The sequence below is a fragment of the Myxine glutinosa genome, chromosome 12 (assembly GCF_964187855.1).
Source record: "Myxine glutinosa chromosome 12, kmMyxGlut1.1, whole genome shotgun sequence".
Lineage (NCBI taxonomy): Eukaryota > Metazoa > Chordata > Myxini > Myxiniformes > Myxinidae > Myxine > Myxine glutinosa.
In genome coordinates, this window is record NC_136272.1 from 59,592,230 (window position 1) to 59,613,702 (window position 21,473).

The 21,473-nt window shown below is 44.0% G+C and overlaps 1 protein-coding gene across 1 annotated transcript in view; it reads right to left on the reverse strand.

The window, feature by feature from the left end:
- Positions 1–21,473, reverse strand: part of LOC137437443 (glutamate receptor-interacting protein 2-like) — a 283,933-nt gene that overhangs the window by 218,571 nt on the left and 43,889 nt on the right. Inside the window, exons 3-4 of the mRNA XM_068131766.2 lie at positions 18,977–19,054; positions 12,277–12,412 (exon numbers count right to left, since the gene is read on the reverse strand). Coding sequence (XP_067987867.2) covers positions 12,277–12,412; positions 18,977–19,054 — 214 coding nt within the window. The remainder of the gene's footprint in view (positions 1–12,276; positions 12,413–18,976; positions 19,055–21,473) is intronic.

Here is a 21,473-nt window from a genome sequence, read left to right on the forward strand (position 1 = left end):
TTATCATCATCAGCCATCCCAACCTCCCCCCAATCATCATCACTATCCAGATCACTATCATCACCATGATCATCATCACAATCATGTCAATATCCGCATCGTATCATAAAATACTATGGTAATTATCATCATCAGCCATCCCAACCTCCCCCCAATCATCATCACTCTCCAGATCACTATCATTACCATGATCATCATCACAATCATGTCAATATCCGCATCGTATCATAAAATACTATGGTAATTGTCATCACCTGCCATCCCAACCTCCCCCCAATCATCATCACTATCCAGGTCACTATCATCATCATGATCATCATCACAATCATGTCAATATCCGCATCGTATCATAAAATAATATGGTAATTGTCATCATCAGCCATCCCAACCTCCCCCCAATCATCATCACTATCCAGATCACTATCATCACCATGATCATCATCACAATCATGTCAATATCTCCATCGTATCATAAAATAATATGGTAATTGTCATCATCAGCCATCCCAACCTCCCCCCAATCATCATCACTATCCAGATCACTATCATCACCATGATCATCATCACAATCATGTCAATATCTCCATCATATCATAAAATAATATGGTAATTGTCATCATCAGCCATCCCAACCTCCCCCCAATCATCATCACTATCCAGATCACTATCATCATCATGATCATCATCACAATCATGTCAATATCTCCATCGTATCATAAAATAATATGGTAATTGTCATCATCAGCCATCCCAACCTCCCCCCAATCATCATCACTATCCAGATCACTATCATCACCATGATCATCATCACAATCATGTCAATATCTCCCATCATATCATAAAATACTATAGTAATTATCATCACCTGCCATCCCAACCTCCCGCCAATCATCATCACTATCCAGGTCCCTATTATCACTGTGATCATCATCACAATCATGTCAATATCTCCATCGTATCATAAAATACAACAGTAATTATCATCACCTGCCATCCCAACCTCCTGCCAATCATCATCACTATCCAGGTCCCTATTATCACTGTGATCATCATCACAATCATGTCAATATCTCCATCGTATCATAAAATACTATAGTAATTATCATCACCTGCCATCCCAACCTCCCCCCAATCATCATCACTATCCAGGTCCCTATTATCACTGTGATCATCATCACAATCATGTCAATATCTCCCATCATATCATAAAATACTATAGTAATTATCATCACCTGCCATCCCAACCTCCCCCCAATCATCATCACTATCCAGATCACTATCATCACCATGATCATCATCACAATCATGTCAATATCTCCCATCATATCATAAAATACTATAGTAATTATCATCACCTGCCATCCCAACCTCCCGCCAATCATCATCACTATCCAGGTCCCTATTATCACTGTGATCATCATCACAATCATGTCAATATCTCCATCGTATCATAAAATACTATAGTAATTATCATCACCTGCCATCCCAACCTCCCCCCAATCATCATCACTATCCAGGTCCCTATCATCACTGTGATCATCATCACAATCATGTCAATATCTCCATCGTATCATAAAATACTATAGTAATTATCATCACCTGCCATCCCAACCTCCCCCCAATCATCATCACTATCCAGGTCCCTACCATCACTGTGATCATCATCACAATCATGTCAATATCTCCATCATATCATTAAAAACTATGGTAATTATCATCATTATCATCACCAGCCCCCCAACCCTCCCCCACCACAATAATCACTATCAACATCAATATCATCATCATGACCATCGTCACCCAATTATCATTACGATATTAAAATTACCATCATTATCACCAACATTACCATAATGATAATTATCATCCCTGGTCTCATCATTATCAGCATCATCATCATCATCATTATCATCCCTGGTCTCATCATCATCATCATCATATGCATTATCATATCTGGTATCATCATCATCATCATCATCATAAGCATTATCATATCTGGTATCATCATCATCATCATAAGCATTATCATATCTGGTATCATCATCATCATCATCATACACATTATCATATCTGGTATCATCATCATCATAAGCATTATCATCCCTGGTCTCATCATCATCATCATCATCATAAACATTATCATCCATGGTCTCATCATCATCATCATCATCATCATAAGCATTATCATCCATGGTCTCATCATCATCATCATCATCATAAGCATTATCATTGATATTACAAAATAATCTTCATACCAAAGAAACAAAAATCCCCACAATCAGAATGATCATTTCCATTCCCATTACATTTTACATCATCATCATCATCCCCATCATCATCATAATCATATCCATATCCATAACCATCCTTATGATCATCATCTCTCAGTGAATTAGCATCATCCACAACATCAGGACCATAAACGGGATGCCTCTTCACGGTGATTGGCATCCTCCACCGCCACCCACCCCCAACGCAAGTCAGGGGCCAAATCTTCCCCCATTCTTCCCTGTTTCCCCGATTTGTCTGAGTGTGATCACGGTCACAGCACTGATTGGCTACAGGTGTGATCACGGTCACAGCACCGATTGGCTACAGGTGTGATCACGGACACAGCACCGATTGTCTGCAAGTGTGATCACGGACACAGCACCGATTGGCTACAGGTGTGATCACGGACACAGCACCGATTGTCTGCAAGTGTGATCACGGACACAGCACCGATTGGCTACAGGTGTGATCACGGACACAGCACCGATTGGGCCCCATGGGCCGGCCCACTCCATCTTGTCTCTGCCTCTCTCTCTCTCTCCCTCTCTTGTGGCCATGGCTTTACAAAGGCAAGATGGTACTCCATCTTCGATGTGAGGAAGTCTGGGTCGCTCCCAGGAGAGCGACTAGATATCTCCACACCGCAGGCTTGTTCGAACAGAACAGAACTGTGGAGAAAAGTTTGGAGGTGCAAGGTGGAATTGCATTGGGATTTGTGGATCTGGAAAAGGTCTACGATACTGTCCCGACACCGAGATGGATGGGTCTGCCGGAAGCAGAAGTTAGGTTTGTTGTAGGGATGGACAAGGGAAGGAAGGGAAGAGTTTGGTTGGTCCTGTGATGCTGGAGGAGTTCAATGTGCACATCGGATTGAGGCAGGAAGGTTATCATGGTCATGGAGCTGGTAAGCGGGAAGGTTATCATGGTGATGGAGCTGGTAAGCGGGAAGGTAACCATGGTGATGGAGCTGGTAAGCGGGAAGGTAAACATGGTGATGGAGCTTGTAAGCAGGATGGTAACCATGGTGATGGAGCTGGTAAGCAGGATGGTAACCATGGTGATGGAGCTGGTAAGCAGGATGGTAACCATGGTGATGGAGCTGGTAAGCAGGAAGGTTATCATGGTGATGGAGCTGGTGAGCAGGAAGGTAAACATGAAAAATATTCTGGGGAGGATATTGTATGTGGACAATCTGGTTGTTATGGTGGAGAGTGGGAGGGAGATGCAGGAAGTACTAAGGGAGTGGAAGGAGGCATTTGAGAAACGTGGACTTAAAATGAGCACGGACAAGATGGAGGTGATGTGGGTTGGGGCAGCAGAGACAAGAAATGAATATCGGGTTCGAAGAGAAGGAGATCAGACAAGGAAATAGGTTTGAGTATCTGGGGTGGAACAGTGACCGGGGATGGTAAGTCAGATGCAGAAGTGCGGAGGAGGATTCAGGTGGGTGTGAATGCATGGAGGAGGGTGGAGGGTGTAGTGGCAGACAGAAAGATATCAAGGCGTTTGAAAGCGAAGGTTCTGATGTCGTGTGTCATGTCATGTCATGTCTGCCTTTACAGTCTGGAGACGGTGGCACTGACAGAGAGACAACAACAGAGGCTGCAGTTTTGTGAGAACAACTGGGTCAGGAGGATTGTTGGAGTGAAGAGTGATGTGGAGAATGGCCTCGATCTTTTCAAGAGTGTGGATAGAAGGAGAATGGATGAACTGAGGGAGGAGATTGGTGTGCAGGTGAGGTTGATGGGAAGATTGGTGAAATGTCAGCTAAGATGGGCTGGACACCTGGTGCGGATGGGGAAGAGAGCATGGCAAAGAGAGCGGATAGGTTGAGGGAGAAAGGTAGGAGGAAATAAGGTAAACCACGGTTGAGATGGAAGGATTGTGAGAAGAGGGATTTCAATAAGGTGAGGGTGGTTGGAGGGTGGAGAGAGTTGGCTGAGGACAGAGGGGAGTTGTGGAGTATCATGGTCAAGGCAGGACAGAATCTTGGTACCATCGGACCTCACACCTTATAAAGGGAAAAGGAGGACAGCAACAAAATGCTACTCAGACAGATTTTGAGAAAGACTTTTTTCGGTCGATTAATAATTAGTATGATGTATTTGGTAAAACTGGCTATACAAGACACCTGGAAACAAGCGACTAGATTAACAAGCATTCTGAGTATTGCGCTGCAATACATGTCCCCAACCAAAGTTCAAAGTGCCATAACTTTGTCAAGAATGATCGAATATGCAAATTTATGCAAGGTTGATGCTGGTTTTCAAACTTGATCTGACGTATGCTGAGACACGTGTGTGTCATGCCTCACCTCGTCGATAAGCCCGCAAGGTCGCTCCATGGAGCAGCCTGCACGTATTGCACTGTGTAAATTATATAATTACCAACTCACGGTCTGAGGTACCAGCGATTCAAGAGATATCCATTTTTTAAATATTTTCGTTTAATTAACGATATCTGCAAAACCACGTGCCCTATCGCAAATTCCAAAAGGACATTTTAGTAGACTGACATGCTGAACAGATCTGTGAAGTTTCCCCTCGATTGGATCAAAAATGAGGGAGGGGCTCGGTTTTAAAGGTTCATGCTTAAAAACGTCATAACTCTGAAACTATCAGTAATTTATTATATTTTTCGGTTCACGATCAATGATCGATGTGTATATATATGTTTCTCGGCTTGGCTCCGCCCCTCCCAAAAGCACGCGCCGTGTCGCGCTGTTGACGTTCAAGAGACGAGGCTGAGGACGTGCAGTGCGGCTTGAGGAGAACTCGAGAATAAACAAGAGATATCCATTTTTTAAAATATTTTCGTTTAATTAACGATATCTGCCAAACCACGTGCCCTATCGCAAATTACAAAAGGACATTTTAGTGCTGAACAGATCTGTGAAGTTTCCCCTCGATTGAATCAAAAATGAGGGAGGAGCTCGGTTTTAAAGGTCCATGCTTAAAAACGTCATAACTCTGAAACCATGTGATGCATGACGTCATGCTCGCTGACTTTTTTGTTCGTCATGGGTATGCGATTCTGCCTGCAAAGTTTGGCCTCGATATTCGATCTGTTCAGCCGTTGCAGAGAAAAAGGGGTTTTCATGTTTTCATGAAAAACAATATGGCGGCCGAACCACGTGACCTGTGACGTCATAACTACGATTAAAATATTCTGCAGACCGAGTGCATCATATGGTGAAATTTTTTTATCTCAATCGGTCCTATTTATTGTAGAGAAATTGTTTTTTAAAGGAAATTAAAACTTAAAATGGCACTGAGTTAAGGATCATCAGAATTATCAGAATTACCAAAGTTCAAAGTGCCATAACTTTGTCAAAAATGATCGAAACGTCGTGAAGTTCGAACTTGACCTGTACCTTATCATGAGGACACCATGTGCCAAGTTTGAAATCATTAGCATTAAGAGTTCAGAAAAAAAGTCCGGAAAACTATTCTTTGCGTGACGGACTGATGGACTGACGGACTGACAGACGGACAGACTGACGGACTGACGGACGGAGGGACGGCGTGCAAACCTATAGTCTCCTCCGGTGTACACCAGTAGGGGACTAATAAACGAACTACTAACTTATAATCCGGTGTGGGTGTATCTACGCATAAGGAAGAACGCTATTGAAAATTGGGTCGCCACGTCAAAATCCAAGATGGCCGCCACCATATATATGTCTGAACCTCGTGAGCGAAATATCTTGAAAAACAAGCATTCTGAGTATTGCGCTGCAATACATGTCCCCTACCGGCAGTCTGTCGTGCGGAAAACTGTTGGGAAATTACCAAAGTTCAAAGTGCCATAACTTTGTCAAAAATGATCGAAACGTCGTGAAGTTCGAACTTGATCTGTAACTTATCATGAGGAAACCATGTACAAAGTTTGAAATCATTAGCATTAAGCGTTTAGAAAAAAAAGTCCGGAAAACTGTTCTTTGTGTGACGGACTGACAGACTGACAGACTGACAGACCGACAGACTGACAGACGGAGGGACGGAGTGCAAACCTAAAGTCCCCTCTGGTGTACACCGGTAGGGGACTAATAATATAGTAAATATAATCGTAACACTGCAATCCCTTTGTCATGACTGCAAAGTTACTTGAATGAAGAGGTGTATGGTTGGTTCATTTTTTATTCGAAACATATAGAACAAGCATTCTGAGTATTGCGCTGCAATACATGTCCCCTACCGGCAGTCTGTCGCCCGGAAAACTGTTGGGGAAATTACCCAGGGTTATTTACCCACAGGTTCTGAATCGTTCCCAATCGCTAATTACCTCAGGATGGGCTCACCTGTGATTCGCACTCGGGACTTCGATTTATACACCTTGCAGACAGGTCAGCAGAAGCACGAGAAAATAAGTTGTTGATAAAGAACCTTTCGAGTCGCTAAATATCAGTAATTTGTTATATGTTTCCGGTTCACAATCAATGATCGATGTGTATATATATGTTGCTCGGCTTGGCTCCACCCCTCCCGAAAGCGCGCGCTGTGTCGCGCTTTTGACGTTCGCGAGACGAGGCTGAGGGCGCGTGGTGCGGCTTGAGGAGAACTCGAGAATAAAGAAGAGATATCCATTTTAAAAATATTTTCGTTTAATTAACGATATCTGCCAAACCACGTGCCCTATCGCGAATTCCAAAAGGACATTTTAGTAGACGGACATGTTGAACAGACCTGTGAAGTTTCCCCTCGATTGGATCAAAAATGAGGGAGGAGCTCGGTTTTAAAGGTTCATGTTTAAAAACGTCATAACTCTGAAACCATGTGATGCATGACGTCATTCTCGCTGACTTTTTTGTTCGTCATGGGTTTGTGAATCTGCATGCAAAGTTTGGCCTCGATCTGTTCAGCCGTTGCAGAGAAAAAGGGGTTTTCGTGTTTTCACGAAGAACAATATGGCGGCCGAACCACGTGACCTGGGACGTCATAATTACCATTAAAATATTCTACAGACCGAGTCCCCCCTACGGTGAAAAGGTGATCTCAATCGGTCCAATTATTGCAGAGAATATCTTTTTTAAAGGAAATTAAAACTTAAAATGGCACTGAGTTAAGGATTATCAGAATTATCAGAATTCCCAAAGTTCAAAGTGCCATAACTTTGTCAAAAATGATCGAAACGTCGTGAAGTTCGAACTTGATCTGTAACTTATCATGAGGAAACCATCTGCCAAGTTTTAAATCATTAGCATTAAGAGTTTAGAAAAAAAGTCCGGAAAACTGTTCTTTGCGTGACGGACTGACAGACTGACGGACTGACGGACTGACGGACTGACAGACGGACGGACGGCGTGCAAACCTACAGTCCCCTCCGGTGTACACCGGTAGGGAACTAATAAACGAACTACTAACTTCTAATCCAGTGTGTGGGTGTATCTAGGCATAAGGACGAACGCTAATGAAAATTGGGTCGCCACGTCAAAATCCAAGATGGCCGCCACCATATATATGTCTGAACCTTGAGCGAAATATCTTGAAAAACAAGCATTCTGAGTATTGCGCTGCAATACATGAACCCTACCAAAGTTCAAAGTGCCATAACTTTGTCAAAAATGATCGAATATGCAAATTTATGCACGGTTGATGCTGGTTTTCAAACTTGATCTGAGGTATGCTGAGACACGTGTGTGTCACGCCTCGCCTCGTTGATAAGCCCGCAAGGTCGCTCCGTGGAGCAGCCTGCATGTATTGCACTGTGTGAATGATATAATTACCAACTCACGGTCTGAGGTACTAGCGATTCAAGAGATATCCAAATTTTATTTTTTTTCGTTTAATTAACGATATCTGCCAAACCACGTGCCCTATCGCAAATTCCAAAAGGACGTTTTAGTAGACTGACATGCTGAACAGATCTGTGAAGTTTACCCTCGATTGGATCAAAAATGAGGGAGGAGCTCGGTTTTAAAGGTTCATGCTTAAAAACGTCATAACTCTGAAACCATGTGACGCATGACGTCATGCTCGCTGCCTTTTTTGTTCGTCATGGGTATGCGATTGTGCCTGCAGAGTTTGGCCTCGATCTGTTCAGCCGTTGCAGAGAAAAAGGGGTTTTCGTGTTTTCACGAAAAACAATATGGCGACCGAACCACGTGACCTGTGACGTCATAATTACCATTTAAATATTCTCCAGACCGAGTCCATCATATGGTGAAAATTTTTATCTCAATCGGTCCAATTATTGCAGAGAAATTGGTTTTTAAAGGAAATTAAAACTTAAAATGGCACTGAGTTGAGGATCATCAGAATTATCAGAATTCCCAAAGTTCAAAGTGCCATAACTTTGTCAAAAGTGATCGAAACGTCGTGAAGTTCGAACCTGTCCTGTAACTTATCATGAGGAACCCATGTGCCAAGTTTGAAATCATTAGCTTTAAGCGTTTAGAAATAAAGTCCGGAAAACTATTCTTTGCGCGACAGACTGACGGACTGACAGACTGACGGACTGACGGACTGACGGACTGACGGACTGACGGACTGACAGACTGACGGAGTGACGGACGGACGGACGGAGGGACGGCGTGCAAACCTATAGTCCCCTCCGGTGTACACCGGTAGGGGACTAATAAACGATCTCCTAACTTCTAATCTGGTGTGTGGGTGTATCTACGCATTAGGGAGAACGTTATTGAAAATTGGGTCGCCACGTCAAAATCCAAGATGGCCGCCTTGCGTCTTCCACTTTGTCAACTCACATCACTTCACCGACGGGGGACCTCGGCGTAACACTTGTTCTTGTCACCAAACCAACTTGTCCACCAAGTTTAGTCATAACTCACACATACACTACTCACAATAAGTTAGGGATATTGGCAGGTTCTTCGATGTGGTTGATTTTGTGTATTAATTATGTTGAAAAAAGTTGTTGGTCCTAATTCTATGGTTATTAATGAGTGTGAAAAAACACAGCATTCTTGATTTCAATACCCCAACCCTAACGCCTTAAAAAAAAAAACTCACTCACACAATATCCCTTATTGTGAGTGGTGTAAATTATTTAAATATCATGTTATATATCGCTCTTATCCTGAGGTCCTGAGTTCGAATCTCGTTCAGTTGTTGAATTAGACCAGGTGGGGTTGACTCAGCCTGTCATCCTTCCGAGGTCGGCGAAATGAGTACCAAGGTACTGGGTCCTCCCTCAAGGAGGTCGGTGGCAGGAATTGCACTCTGGGCGCCGTAAAACACCTCATTCAGTAGCACACACAGTGGTGTGTGTCGGGATGTTGCTGAGGAGTCGTCCAAGGACGCAGCGACTTGCTGATCCTGTGTATACTCCCATATATATATATAGATATATATCGCTCTTCGCCCAATCTCGGTGAAGAATCACTTAAAATTAAATAATTCTCGTATCCGAATCCATACATCTCTGCATGTTATGAGCCAGAGGTTTATAGACGTCTGCGTCGGGACTGGGGGGTCATGGATTCACTGGATCATGGGGTGTGGTGCTGTCGGTATCTATTCAGGAGGACAACAGTCAGGGCCTTTAAGTCCTTGGTGCTTCCAGTCTTGCTCTACGGCTGTGAGACTTGGACCCTCACCAAGGGCCAGAGAATGAGACAACTCCATTGGAACCAAGTCTCTTTGGAGAATCCTTGGCTATTGCTGGTCAGATTTTGTGTCCAACGAGCGGTTGCTGAGAGAGACTCAGATGAGATTTGTCTCCTGTATGGTCCGTGAGCATCAGCTGCGGCTGCATGGACATGTGGCTCGTTATCCGGACGCTGACCCAGCTCACCAGATACTCTCAGCAAGGGAACCTCGTGAGTGGAGGAGGCCAACGGCCGACCACGTGCCCCGTGGTTGCAGCAGGTTCATCGGTATCTCAAGGAGATAGGGATGGGCCAGGTATCAGCCTGGGGGATGGCCAGATGGAGGCACCTGGAGTACCGTTGGAAAATGGATGCGGCGACGCGCAGCTCCGGCGCATGCTCCCATACCTGACCTCACCTGAATCCATATTCAGATCTTCACCAAAATTGAATGGAATCGTCCTTGTCAGACACCCAACCGGTCCAGCAAGTTTTGTCCGAATCCGTCCACAACTCTTTGAGATATCCTGCTATGTATCGTTTTTGGCCCTATCTCCCAATGGTGAAGAATCACTTTTAAAATTCCAGTAGCCGAATCCGGATCTTTACCAAAATCTAATCAGTTCGTTTTTGTCACATTCGCTACATCTCTGCCAAATTTCGTCCGAATCCGTCTTCAACTTTTTGAGATATTTTCTTCACAGACAGACAAACAGACAGACAAACAGACAGACAAACAGACAGACAAACAGACAGACAGACAAACAAACAGACAAACAGACAGACAAACAGACAGACAAACAGACAGACAAACAGACAGACAGACAAACAAACAGACAGACAAACAGACAGACAAACAGACAGGCAGACAAACAGAGAGACAAACAGACAGACAAACAGACAAACTGACAAACAGACAAACAAACAGACAGACAAACAGACAGACAAACAGACAGACAAACAAACAGACAGACAAACAGACAGACAAACAGACAGACAAACAGACAGACAAACAGACAGACAAACAGACAGACAAACAAAGACAAACAGACAGACAAACAGACAGGCAGACAGACAGGCAGACAAACAGAGAGACAAACAGGCAGACAAACTGACAAACTGACAAACAGACAAACAAACAAACAGACAAACAGGGGTGAAAACATAACCTCCATACACCTTTGTTGGCGGAGGTAAAATGAGAGCATCGTGATCGTCAAACCCAAACAGCTCGGTTTCGTTATGTACCTAGTTAGGTGAGTTCTTGCTTTGTCTAAGTCGCTAATGTGAGACTATTTATATAACCACTTAATGAATGAAAATGATGAAAATGTTTCTTTACTACAGTCACATACACAATGTATTCACACCCATTAACTTTTTCACATTTTGTTGTTACAGCCTGAATTTAAAATGTAAGACATTGAGATTTTCTGTCTCTGATCTTCACAAAATATCCCATAATGTCGAAGTTTACAAAGTTTTTACAAAATAATTAAAAAATAGAAGCTGAAATGTCTCGAGTCGATAAGTATTCAACCCCTTTGCTATGACACTCCAAATTGAGCTCAGGTGCATCCAATTTCCTTTGATCTTGAATTTATATAGTATTACCTGCCAGGTGTGTCCTTGTTTCAAGCATACACCGCATTTGGAAGCATCGGCTTGGAGCAGAATGTTAGTGGGAATATTATATTTTTAGAGCAGATGCTGTAAAGATGCTCAATTGTCTTCATCTGCCATAACCATCATCCGTCTTCTACCGACTCCTCTCTGGCCTTGCCCCCCCAGCTCTCTCTGGGCTCTGTCCCCCAAATATTCCTACAGGTCGCACAAGATCTGCCTGAAACCCTCTTATGGTTAAACTGCCAAAATCAAGACTTTCTGCTCACCTTCACTCCTTCATTCCTCTTTTCTCCCGCCTCTGGAACAAACTCCCTCACTCTCTTCAATCCCACTCCACCCTCCAGGTCTTTAAAACAGCTGTTCACCACCATCTCTTATCCTCCCCCATCCAAAACCTTGATCTTTTCTACCCCCGCTAATTTCGGTCCCCTTGTGTTTTATACCTCTTCCCCCCCCCCCCCCCCCTTCCCACGCCTCCTCCCCCCAAGCCCTCTCCCTCCCACACTTCTCCCTGCTCTCAAATGTTGTGGTTGTGTGCTTCCCCTTCTCTCCCCATCTTGTCTTCCACTCCCTCTTTTTATACATTTTGTTTGTCTGGTTGATTTGTTTGTGAAATAAATGTTAGCTCTTTCACGAGCCTCGATTCAGTATACAAAAAAAAAAACCAAACCATCTTAAACACAGTGAAAATTCTGCCCAGGTAAATATAACACCTTTTTCTATCATTAAATCGCCATCCACTGAAGTCAAACCTGCACTAACAACACTGGCGGGTCTCTTGAGAACAGTGAACACAGCAATGGAAGGGAGCCAGGGACAGCTGCTCCAACCTCGCAGCGATGCCTCCAGGCTGTAGACCGGACATACAAGGCCGATGGTCCTTGTCGATGCCACCAGAGATGGTCATCCCGAGCTGGACGCCTTCCTTCCTGATGAGTTCCACAGTGATGTGTCCACGCTGTTCCTCTGTGCCAGAGAATGGATAAGATGGAAGGAATATATCATGAGCTTATAGAAACATGAAAACATGTTCATCAATTAATTATATCTATCACATGTCGTGTGGAGAGCAATCACACCTGAGGTGGTTCCCGTAACACATTGAGGCTAAGACCTGAAGGATGACCAAACTTGACCGTACCACAGCGTTGACCGGTAACACCGGCCTGTGATCCAGTGGGGTCTATTGGAGCGCTTGCTATTGCAGTAAATTTAACCCTCCAGGTAACCGAATGAACCCAATCGTTGGTGCGACAAAATGGTGACAACATGAGACAAACCATTCCTACAATATAAATAAAAGATTTATTCGACAAGATACAACAAAAACTAATCCCAAATACAGAAAACAATCACTATTTCACTCTTTAAAGATGCCAAATTCACACGCAAAAGCATCGCTCCAAGAACTGGGCAGGATAGTAGTGTAGCAGCATAGCAAACCTGTTGTGCATTTTGTGATACAAGCACCAAATTTGGCACAAATGTACATTAATATGTTGCGAACATTTTCAGATATTGGGCCACTTGAAATTCCGTAATTTTGTTTTTCAAATTTTTTCAAATTTCGTAATTTCAAATTTTTCGGGTGACACCGTCACAATTTCGGTCTTCGAGGCCGGCCGATATAGTGGGGCGGCTTAGCCCAAATATTCAAAAGAATTGTGCATTTTGTGATACAAGCACCAAATTTGGCACAAATGTACATTAATATGTTGCGAACATTGTGTGGTCAGCAATGAAGACGAGAGTCTGAATTACATGTATGCAAAAGACCTTGTGAACCAGTGAAGCAAATACACGGGTAAGCATGAATTAAATCTAGGGCATGATATAATTTCCATGATGTTTACCTCTACACTCAATGGTGGAAGGAGGTAATGTTTTGATCCCAGCTTGTCTGTATGTCTGTTTTCTGTTAGTCCACAAAATTCCAGACAAAGCTTGTAGTAGTGGTAGTTGTAGTGGTAGTGGTGATAACAGAAATTGTTATATAGAACTGAACTTATATTATTATTATATGCAGAAAATAACTTCATTTCTATATGCCCTGCAGTGGACAGGTTAATTGGTTTATGCACTGAAGGGGTCACCCTGGTGTGCACTGCTGTGTTCTGCCTCACTGAGTTGTTCAGGTATGATGTACTCAGCACAAGCTTCCGGTCGGCCCGGAGGTGGGGGTGCGGGGCCTGTCACGGAACGTCAAAACAAACGGCCTGCCGGGGCCGCCCAAAAGTCGGGCGTGAGGGGCGCGTCCACTAATGGAACGCCTCTCGCTTCCCAGATCGAGGGCCACGTGGTCAGGAGAACCTCGTCCCTTCCGGTCACACTTTGCCTATCGGCCGGCCTCGAAGACCGAAATTGTGACGGTGTCACCCGAAAAATTTGAAATTACGAAATTTGAAAAAATTTGAAAAAAAAATTACGGAATTTCAAGTGGCCCAATATCTGAAAATGTTCGCAACATATTAATGTACATTTGTGCCAAATTTGGTGCTTGTATCACAAAATGCACAATTCTTTTGAATATTTGGGCTAAGCCGCCCCACTATAGAGGGAAATGCACAGGTGAAGAACAGCAGAGTCACAGAGCTGGAGCAGAACAACCTCGACAGTGCATCCTGGTCTCCATCAGTACAGGAGCAGGAACAAGACAGCGGGTCTCAGATAGTGAAGCTGAAACTGTCCCTCTCCCCATCCCCATCCCTTTCCACCAATCGCCAATGATGATCGAAGGAGCCTCCGCCCAAAGGGGATCCACCCTGACCCCAGAAGTGATAACATTCATCTTATTATAATACAGCAAACGTACACAAACGGTTTGTGTGTTTATTTGTGACCAAAACGTCTTCTTCTTCTTCAAAGCAATTACCACCCAAAACACAATCCGGGAACTCTTAATTACGTACTGTTGGAATATACCTTTTGACCCTTTAGACTGCTGAGACCCCTCAGACCTTTACCTTTAAGTCCCCCATGACCCTTAAGACCCAAAATACCCTGAAAGACTGCAAAGACCCAAAAGATATTTAAAGACCCTGAATACTCTTAAAGACCCAAAGGACCCTGAAGACCCAAAATACCCTCAAAGGCCCAGAGGATCCAAAACACCCTGAAGACCCAAAATGGCGCCGAAGACCCAAAATACCCTGAAGACACAAAATACACCAAAGACCCAAACACCCCAAAGATGCAAAACACCCAGAAGTCCCAAAACACCCAGAAGTTCCAAAACATCCAGAAGTCCCAAAAACACCCTGAAGACCCAAAACACACTGAAGACCCCAAAGACCCTTAAAGACCTTGAAGACCCAAAAGACCATTAAATACCATGAAAAACCAAAATACCCAAAGACCCTTAAAGACCCAGAGGAACCAAAGACCCTTAAGACCCAAAAGCACCTGAAGACCCCAAAGACCCAAAACACCCGAAGACCCAATATACCCTTCAAGGGCCAGAGGATCCAAAAGACCCTGAAGACCAAAATGGCCCCGAAGACCCCAAAAAACCCAAACACCCAAAGATGCAAAACACCCTGAAATCCCAAAACACCCTGAAGACCATGAAGACCCAAAAGACCCTTAAAGACCCAAAACACCATGAAGACCCAAAACACCCTGAAGACCCAAAACACCTTTAAAGACCCTGAAGACCCAAAATACCATTAAATACCCAGAAGACCCAAAAGACCATTAAATACCCTGAAGAACCAAAATACCCAAAGACCCTTAAGGACCCAGAGGAACCAAAATAACCTTAAGACCCAAAAGCCCCTGAAGATGCCAAAGACCCAAAATACCCTTCAAGGCCCAGATAATCCAAAAGACCCTAAAAGACTCTGAAGAACCAAAATATCCCAAAGAACCTTAAAGACCCAGAGGAACTAAAAGACCCAAAAGACCCAGAAGACCTAAAAGTCCCTGAAGACCGAAAAGACCCTGAAGACCAAATTTTGGCTGCCCCCCCCCCCACCACCCCCCATCACCATCCATCCCATCCCCCTCCACCATTCTCCCACTTCCGCCCACGATACCCAATCCACCACCACCACCACTAACCCCTACCCACCATTCCCACCATCCCTCACTCCCTGAGAAAGCAGACATGGTCAAAGATGCCTACCCCTCTGAAACGACGTGTGGTGAGGCACGCAGAGCCAAATGACCCCAAAGACCCAATAGACCATGAAAACCCTGAAGACCCTGAAGCCCTAAAAGACCCCAAAGACCCCAAAGATCTTCAAAGATCCTCAAAGACTCAAAGACATGCGCAGAGTCATGCTAGTATATATAAATGCAAAGTGTGGTGTCTGTCCATGCCTGGGTGAGTTTGGCTGTCTCCTATTTCTGGCGGCCGCTTCCGGCACTGTTTTTGAATAGCTCCGCACGCAGGACAAAGCTCAACATTCAACGAGAAGAAATGCATGATACCAAACGAGATACATTTTAAACGTATAGATACAAAATGGAATTGCAGTTTATGGCTCGATCTATCTAATGGATCTACAGTCACGTGAAAAAGTAAGTACACCCCATGTAAAGTTTTGACTTTTTCAACATATTTCAACATACAGCTATTTGATCTTCATTTCAACAATATTGATAGATAAAGGTGATATAATATAACAAATATCATGAAACATTTACATTTTGTAGTCCATTGTATAATTTAAATAAACATAAATGCAAATTTTGCATGTGGAAAAAGTAAGTACACCCCTACATTTATCACTACTTCAACTACCTAAAATTAGAATCAGGTGCACCAGCTCAGGTGCAAATGATGAGAACATCGTTACAGAGGATCTTGGAGGAACCTGTCTTATTTAAACCTCAGACATTTAGTTTGGTTTGCTCTTTGTTGTTGAAGTGTGTGGCGTCACCATGCCTAGATCAAAAGAGCTCTCTGAGGCCTTCAGAAAGAAGGTTATAGATGCCTACGGGTCTGGGAAGGGATTTAAAAATATCTCCAAACAATTAGAAATCAATCATTCGACTGTCCGGAAGATCATCCACAAATGGAGAAGATTCCAAACAACTGCCAACTTGTTCAGGCCAGGCCGCCTCAGCAAGTTCAACCCGAGAGCAGACCGCAAGATGCTGAAAGAAGTCTCTAAGAACCCCAGAATGTCATCACGGGATCTACAGGTAGCTGTTGTCACTGTTGATGTCAAAGTGCACGAGTCTACCATTAGAAAGAGGCTGTACAAATTTGATCTACATGGGAGGTGTGCCAGGAGGAAACCTTTGCTGTCCAGAAAGAACATCAGGGCAAGACCAAAGTTTGCCAATGAACACCAAGGCAAAGACCAGCACTTCTGGAACAATGTGCTCTGGACAGATGAGTCAAAGGTAGAGCTATTTGGCCACAGTACCAGAAGACATGTTTGGCAAAACCCAAAGACAGCATTTGACCACAAGAACCTGATACCAACTGTAAAGCATGGTGGTAGAAATATTATGGTTTGGGGCAGCTTTGCTGCATCAGGGCCTGGGCAGCTCACCATCATATAATCCACTATGAATTCTTCATTGTACCAGAGGGTGCTTGAGGATAATGTGAGGCCATCTGTCGGAAAGTTGAAGCTCAACCGAAGGTGGACCTTGCAACATGACAATGACCCTAAACATACCAGTAAATCCACAAAGGAATGGCTGAAAAGAAAGAAATGGAGGGTTCTGGAATGGCCAAGTCAAAGCCCGGATCTAAATCCCATTGAGATGTTGTGGGGGGATTTGAAACGAGCTGTGTATGCAAGAAACCCCTCAAACATCGCACAGCTGAAAGAATTCTGCATGGAGGAGTGGGCAAAAATTTCTCCCAGTCGATGTCAGAGACAGGTAGACAGTTATAAGAAACGCCTACTTGAGGTTGTTTCTGCCAAAGGGGGCAATACCACCTGTTGGAGCCAAGGGTGTACTTACTTTTTCCACATGCGAAATGTGCATTTATGTTTATTGAAATTATACAATGCACTACAAAATGTAAATGTTTCATGATATTTGTTATATTATATCACCTTCATCTATCAATATTGTTGAAATGAAGATCAAATAGCTGTATGTTGAAATATGTTGAAAAAGTCAAAACTTTACATGGGGTGTACTTACTTTTCACGTGACTGTATGTATATATATATATAGTGTTGCGGTTTTGAGTTTTTACAAATAAAGGTTAATTTCCCCCTCACAGTTAGTCACACTACAACATGTAGCCTTGTTTAAGATCAGTTATTTCTTAAGTGTAAGCATAGACCTTTCCTTTGTGTAGTTTTGCGTTGAGTAGAATAATGAGAGCTAGGTACTTCCAATGCTTTATGCCGCCTCGATGCTTTGGTTTTTGGCGCAAATTAACACGAGGCCGGCCTGACAAGTCGAGGCAGGCCGAAGGAAGGCGGAGGAGGAGCTGATGGTAAGCACGAGCTGCCAATCAGGGCTCGAAGGGAGTGGCTTAGCACTGCGTCAAAAGGCGTGGTTTGGAACATGCGATGCGGGCTAAGGGCGTGGCAATATAACCCTTTGCGCAAAGCCCCCACCTCATTTTTGAGGGGAGAGGCGCTTGAACAAGTTATGAGCCGGGGTCATATGTTGAACAGTTCTGAGAGTGTGCAGTGTTGAATCGAGTTACAAGATAAACGCTCGGTTGAGCTTGAGGCAGATCCTCTATTGAGTTACGAGGGTGAAAGCGCGCCGTTAATTAATCGCACTGTGAGGAACGGCCAAGCCGGGCGAGAGACGCACATATTCGCCTGCCTGCCTTTGTTCGAGAGATGTGCCGCAAGGATCCCTCCCGCCTGCCTGCCTGCCTTCGTCGTGGGACGTGCTGTGACCACGGAGGGCCACGCCGGGCGAGCTGTTCCTGAACAACGGAGCCTTCAACGGTTCAGCGCATGAACCATTCGTCTTTCATTCCCCCTGTGAATGTGAATGCGCTCGTTGTCTGGGCAAAGAGCTAAGTCTGCTTATGTGCTTGCTCTGTGTCTCTTCGCCTTGTACAGCTGTAAATAAACCTGTGTTCTTCCTTCCATATGATCGTTCCCGTCATTTCCATCTATTGACTAAGCGTGGTATGAATTATATCGCTCTAATCGGGTTCCAATAATAAGGTAACTGCACGGACCATGTGGTACGCCATAGCTCGGACGCACTCAAATTACGTGTGGTTCGTGCGAGACCTGATCCCCGCTTCCGCGGTGGCGTAGGTACTTAGGTACGTGCGAGAATTGCCCCAAAACCCTGCCCTGCGTCTGTCCGGGAGTGGCGACTCAAGTCTCGCGGTTGTGACGATCCAAAAAGAACAAGGGGCTTAATCTCCCCTTGGTAAGGGCAGGAGGGTCGCGCGGAAACCGTAACTATATATATATATATATATATATATATATATATATATATATATATACACATATATATACATACATACACACACACACACACATATACACACACATACACATATGTACACACACACACACACATACACACCAATAACATTTTCGACCCAATCAATAATTGCCACAAAATTCAACTCACCTGGAATACTTTGATGTTTGATGGTACATGTCTGCTCTGCTGCCACTGTGAGACTTCCTTTATCATATGGACCATCATCTGTTGGAGACAAAGCAATACTTTTAGTCGAAGTAATTCAAGTGAAGTCCGAAATCGAGTTGTACCAAAAGAGTTTTTTTCTCTCTCTCTTTAAGCAACAGTAATAAATGACGAGGAAAGCTTTATAGGTGAGAGAAGAAAGGACAAAAAGAAAGAATATATCCAAATAGTCCAAGCCATTTAGCCCAAATATGGGGCCAGATAGGAAAAAACTGCAACACTACATATCAGTGCGAAATTGTATGCAGTAATATATACCAGATAACATATCAAAAGTCTAAAGCTCTAAAAATATGGGGTGTCTGTCAAAATCACTGGTACATGGATCCCCCTTTTCATCCTTTTGCGGTACGATTTGTTCACAGTTTGCGATACATTCCGAGCACATGGTATATAATTATACTTTTAATATCAGGAATTACAGCATGTTACAGCCCCAGTACGGCCCGTACGGAACAAAAAAATAAGCACGTAAACAAAATTCCCAATAGCTAAATACTGATCACTGATATGCAAATAAATGAATCACTTGTCATGACTGTTTCAGAATTATGGCACATTTTGTTGATTAAAATCACAAACTCATAATAAAATCACATATAGAGAAACTAATAATACTGACTCATAAAATACTGTCGGAAGTCAAGGATTCGCTTAAAAGTAAAAAAATGTCCACAATTAACTAATTCAGCTGCATGTAACAGTCTATAACAACAGTCCACTACCTAATCATCATTTTCCTCGTCATCGTCGTCGCTGAAACTGTCCAGGACGGAGTTGGTGCAGCCAGATCCACGGCACTGACCACAAGCAGGAGAACACTCCAAGTTGTTCTTGCGGCATGTACACCGTGCGGAACCACAATCGGTCGAACAGTTGCACCGGATAACATTCAACAAATCCTGAGGTGCTGGAGGGAGGTCGGTCATAACAGGAACAAGATTGCCGTCGCTCATTCTCCAGCCCCAATCCACTGGTTGTAGGCTGTTGTTTCCTTTCCACTGCTGTATTTGCAGATACACCCGTCTGCTGTGATATCTCGCTGCAGCAGATGTGGGCGGTAAGGTCTGTGGGAGTATCTTCGAAGTCTTGACTGCGACCTGTTCACAAAACCGCTTGTACCTGAGGGAATCCAAACTTTCATCAGGTTTACCCTTGTAGAGACACACGAGTGCTATCTCTCCTGCAGCCTCGACCACATCTGGTGATGCATCCTCAGCCAAGAACTGTTGGGATTGAGTTTGGAAGAGTGTGCTCATCATGAATTTCTTCAGTGACGCTCCTTTGCCAAGGCCGTACAGTCGAGACGTCGTGTCACATCCCAATACTGCGTGTATGAATAGGATGCTTTCACACACAGCTGCACCTAGCTGACGTTTCATGGACTTCACATTCCAGATGTGGTTTGGTTTTGTAGTGGATTTTGCCTGACTATACATAAACAAGTCGTGTGCTTCTAGGTTTGCGTAGAAGCAGAGTAGGACGATCAGATCTGTGTCTTCTCCTATAAGGGCTGTGTTCCTCATGTTCGCCGAACTGACTGCGGTCTGGACGATTAGCAGGTCAGCATCTTCCTGGGAATGATGGGTCTGGCATCCAGAAAGCCGGAAGTATCTGCTCAACATGTTGATGAAGTTCTGTTTGTTGTTGAGGTTTCCCAGGAAGATGTCTTTCTTCATGGTCAACTTCATGTCATCAGTGAAAGTCACTTCTGGTCCACCTCTACCTGCTGCTCGCCTCTGGTGGGTCATGTGCTTGGTTGATTGACCAAGATATCCATCAAATATTACGATGGCCTTTCCGTACTTTCTTGTAACATAGTCACAGTGGAGCATGCAGATCTCTCGATATGTTGGTGAACCACGTGGACATGGTATACGGTGCAGCAGACTTCCACCATCCAAGACATACTGGATTTCGCTGATTGACTCTATGGTACCTGGTTCAAGTTTAGACCAGATAGCATCTCCGAGTACGGACTTCTGGGCTTCACGTAGCATCAGCTTTTCATCAAACAGCGCAGGTGGATGAGGGCATAACTCAAAGCGAAACATCTCTTCCTTATCTTCAGCAGATTTTGAGATGATGATGAGACGCTGGAATAGCAGTTCTGGGTCTATCTGTACCTGGTCTTTACCAACTCGCACAGATGATCTGGCCTTCAGAAATGTGGTGGCTTGGTCTTTGCGCTTGAACGTGTAGTGGACAACTGACTGATTTGTCATGGAGTGCATGATCTTGTCTCCAATGAGCTTGGCATTGTCGACATCAACCTTACTGCCAGCGTTGACACCAGTCATTATGTTCCTGAGGGATGGATGACACTTGAAAGGATTTCTGTCAACTAGAGCGACCTGTAGTGTACTTGTATCTTGCATGTCGCGATGCTGCCTGGTTTTGCCCATCTCTTTGTTCTGTT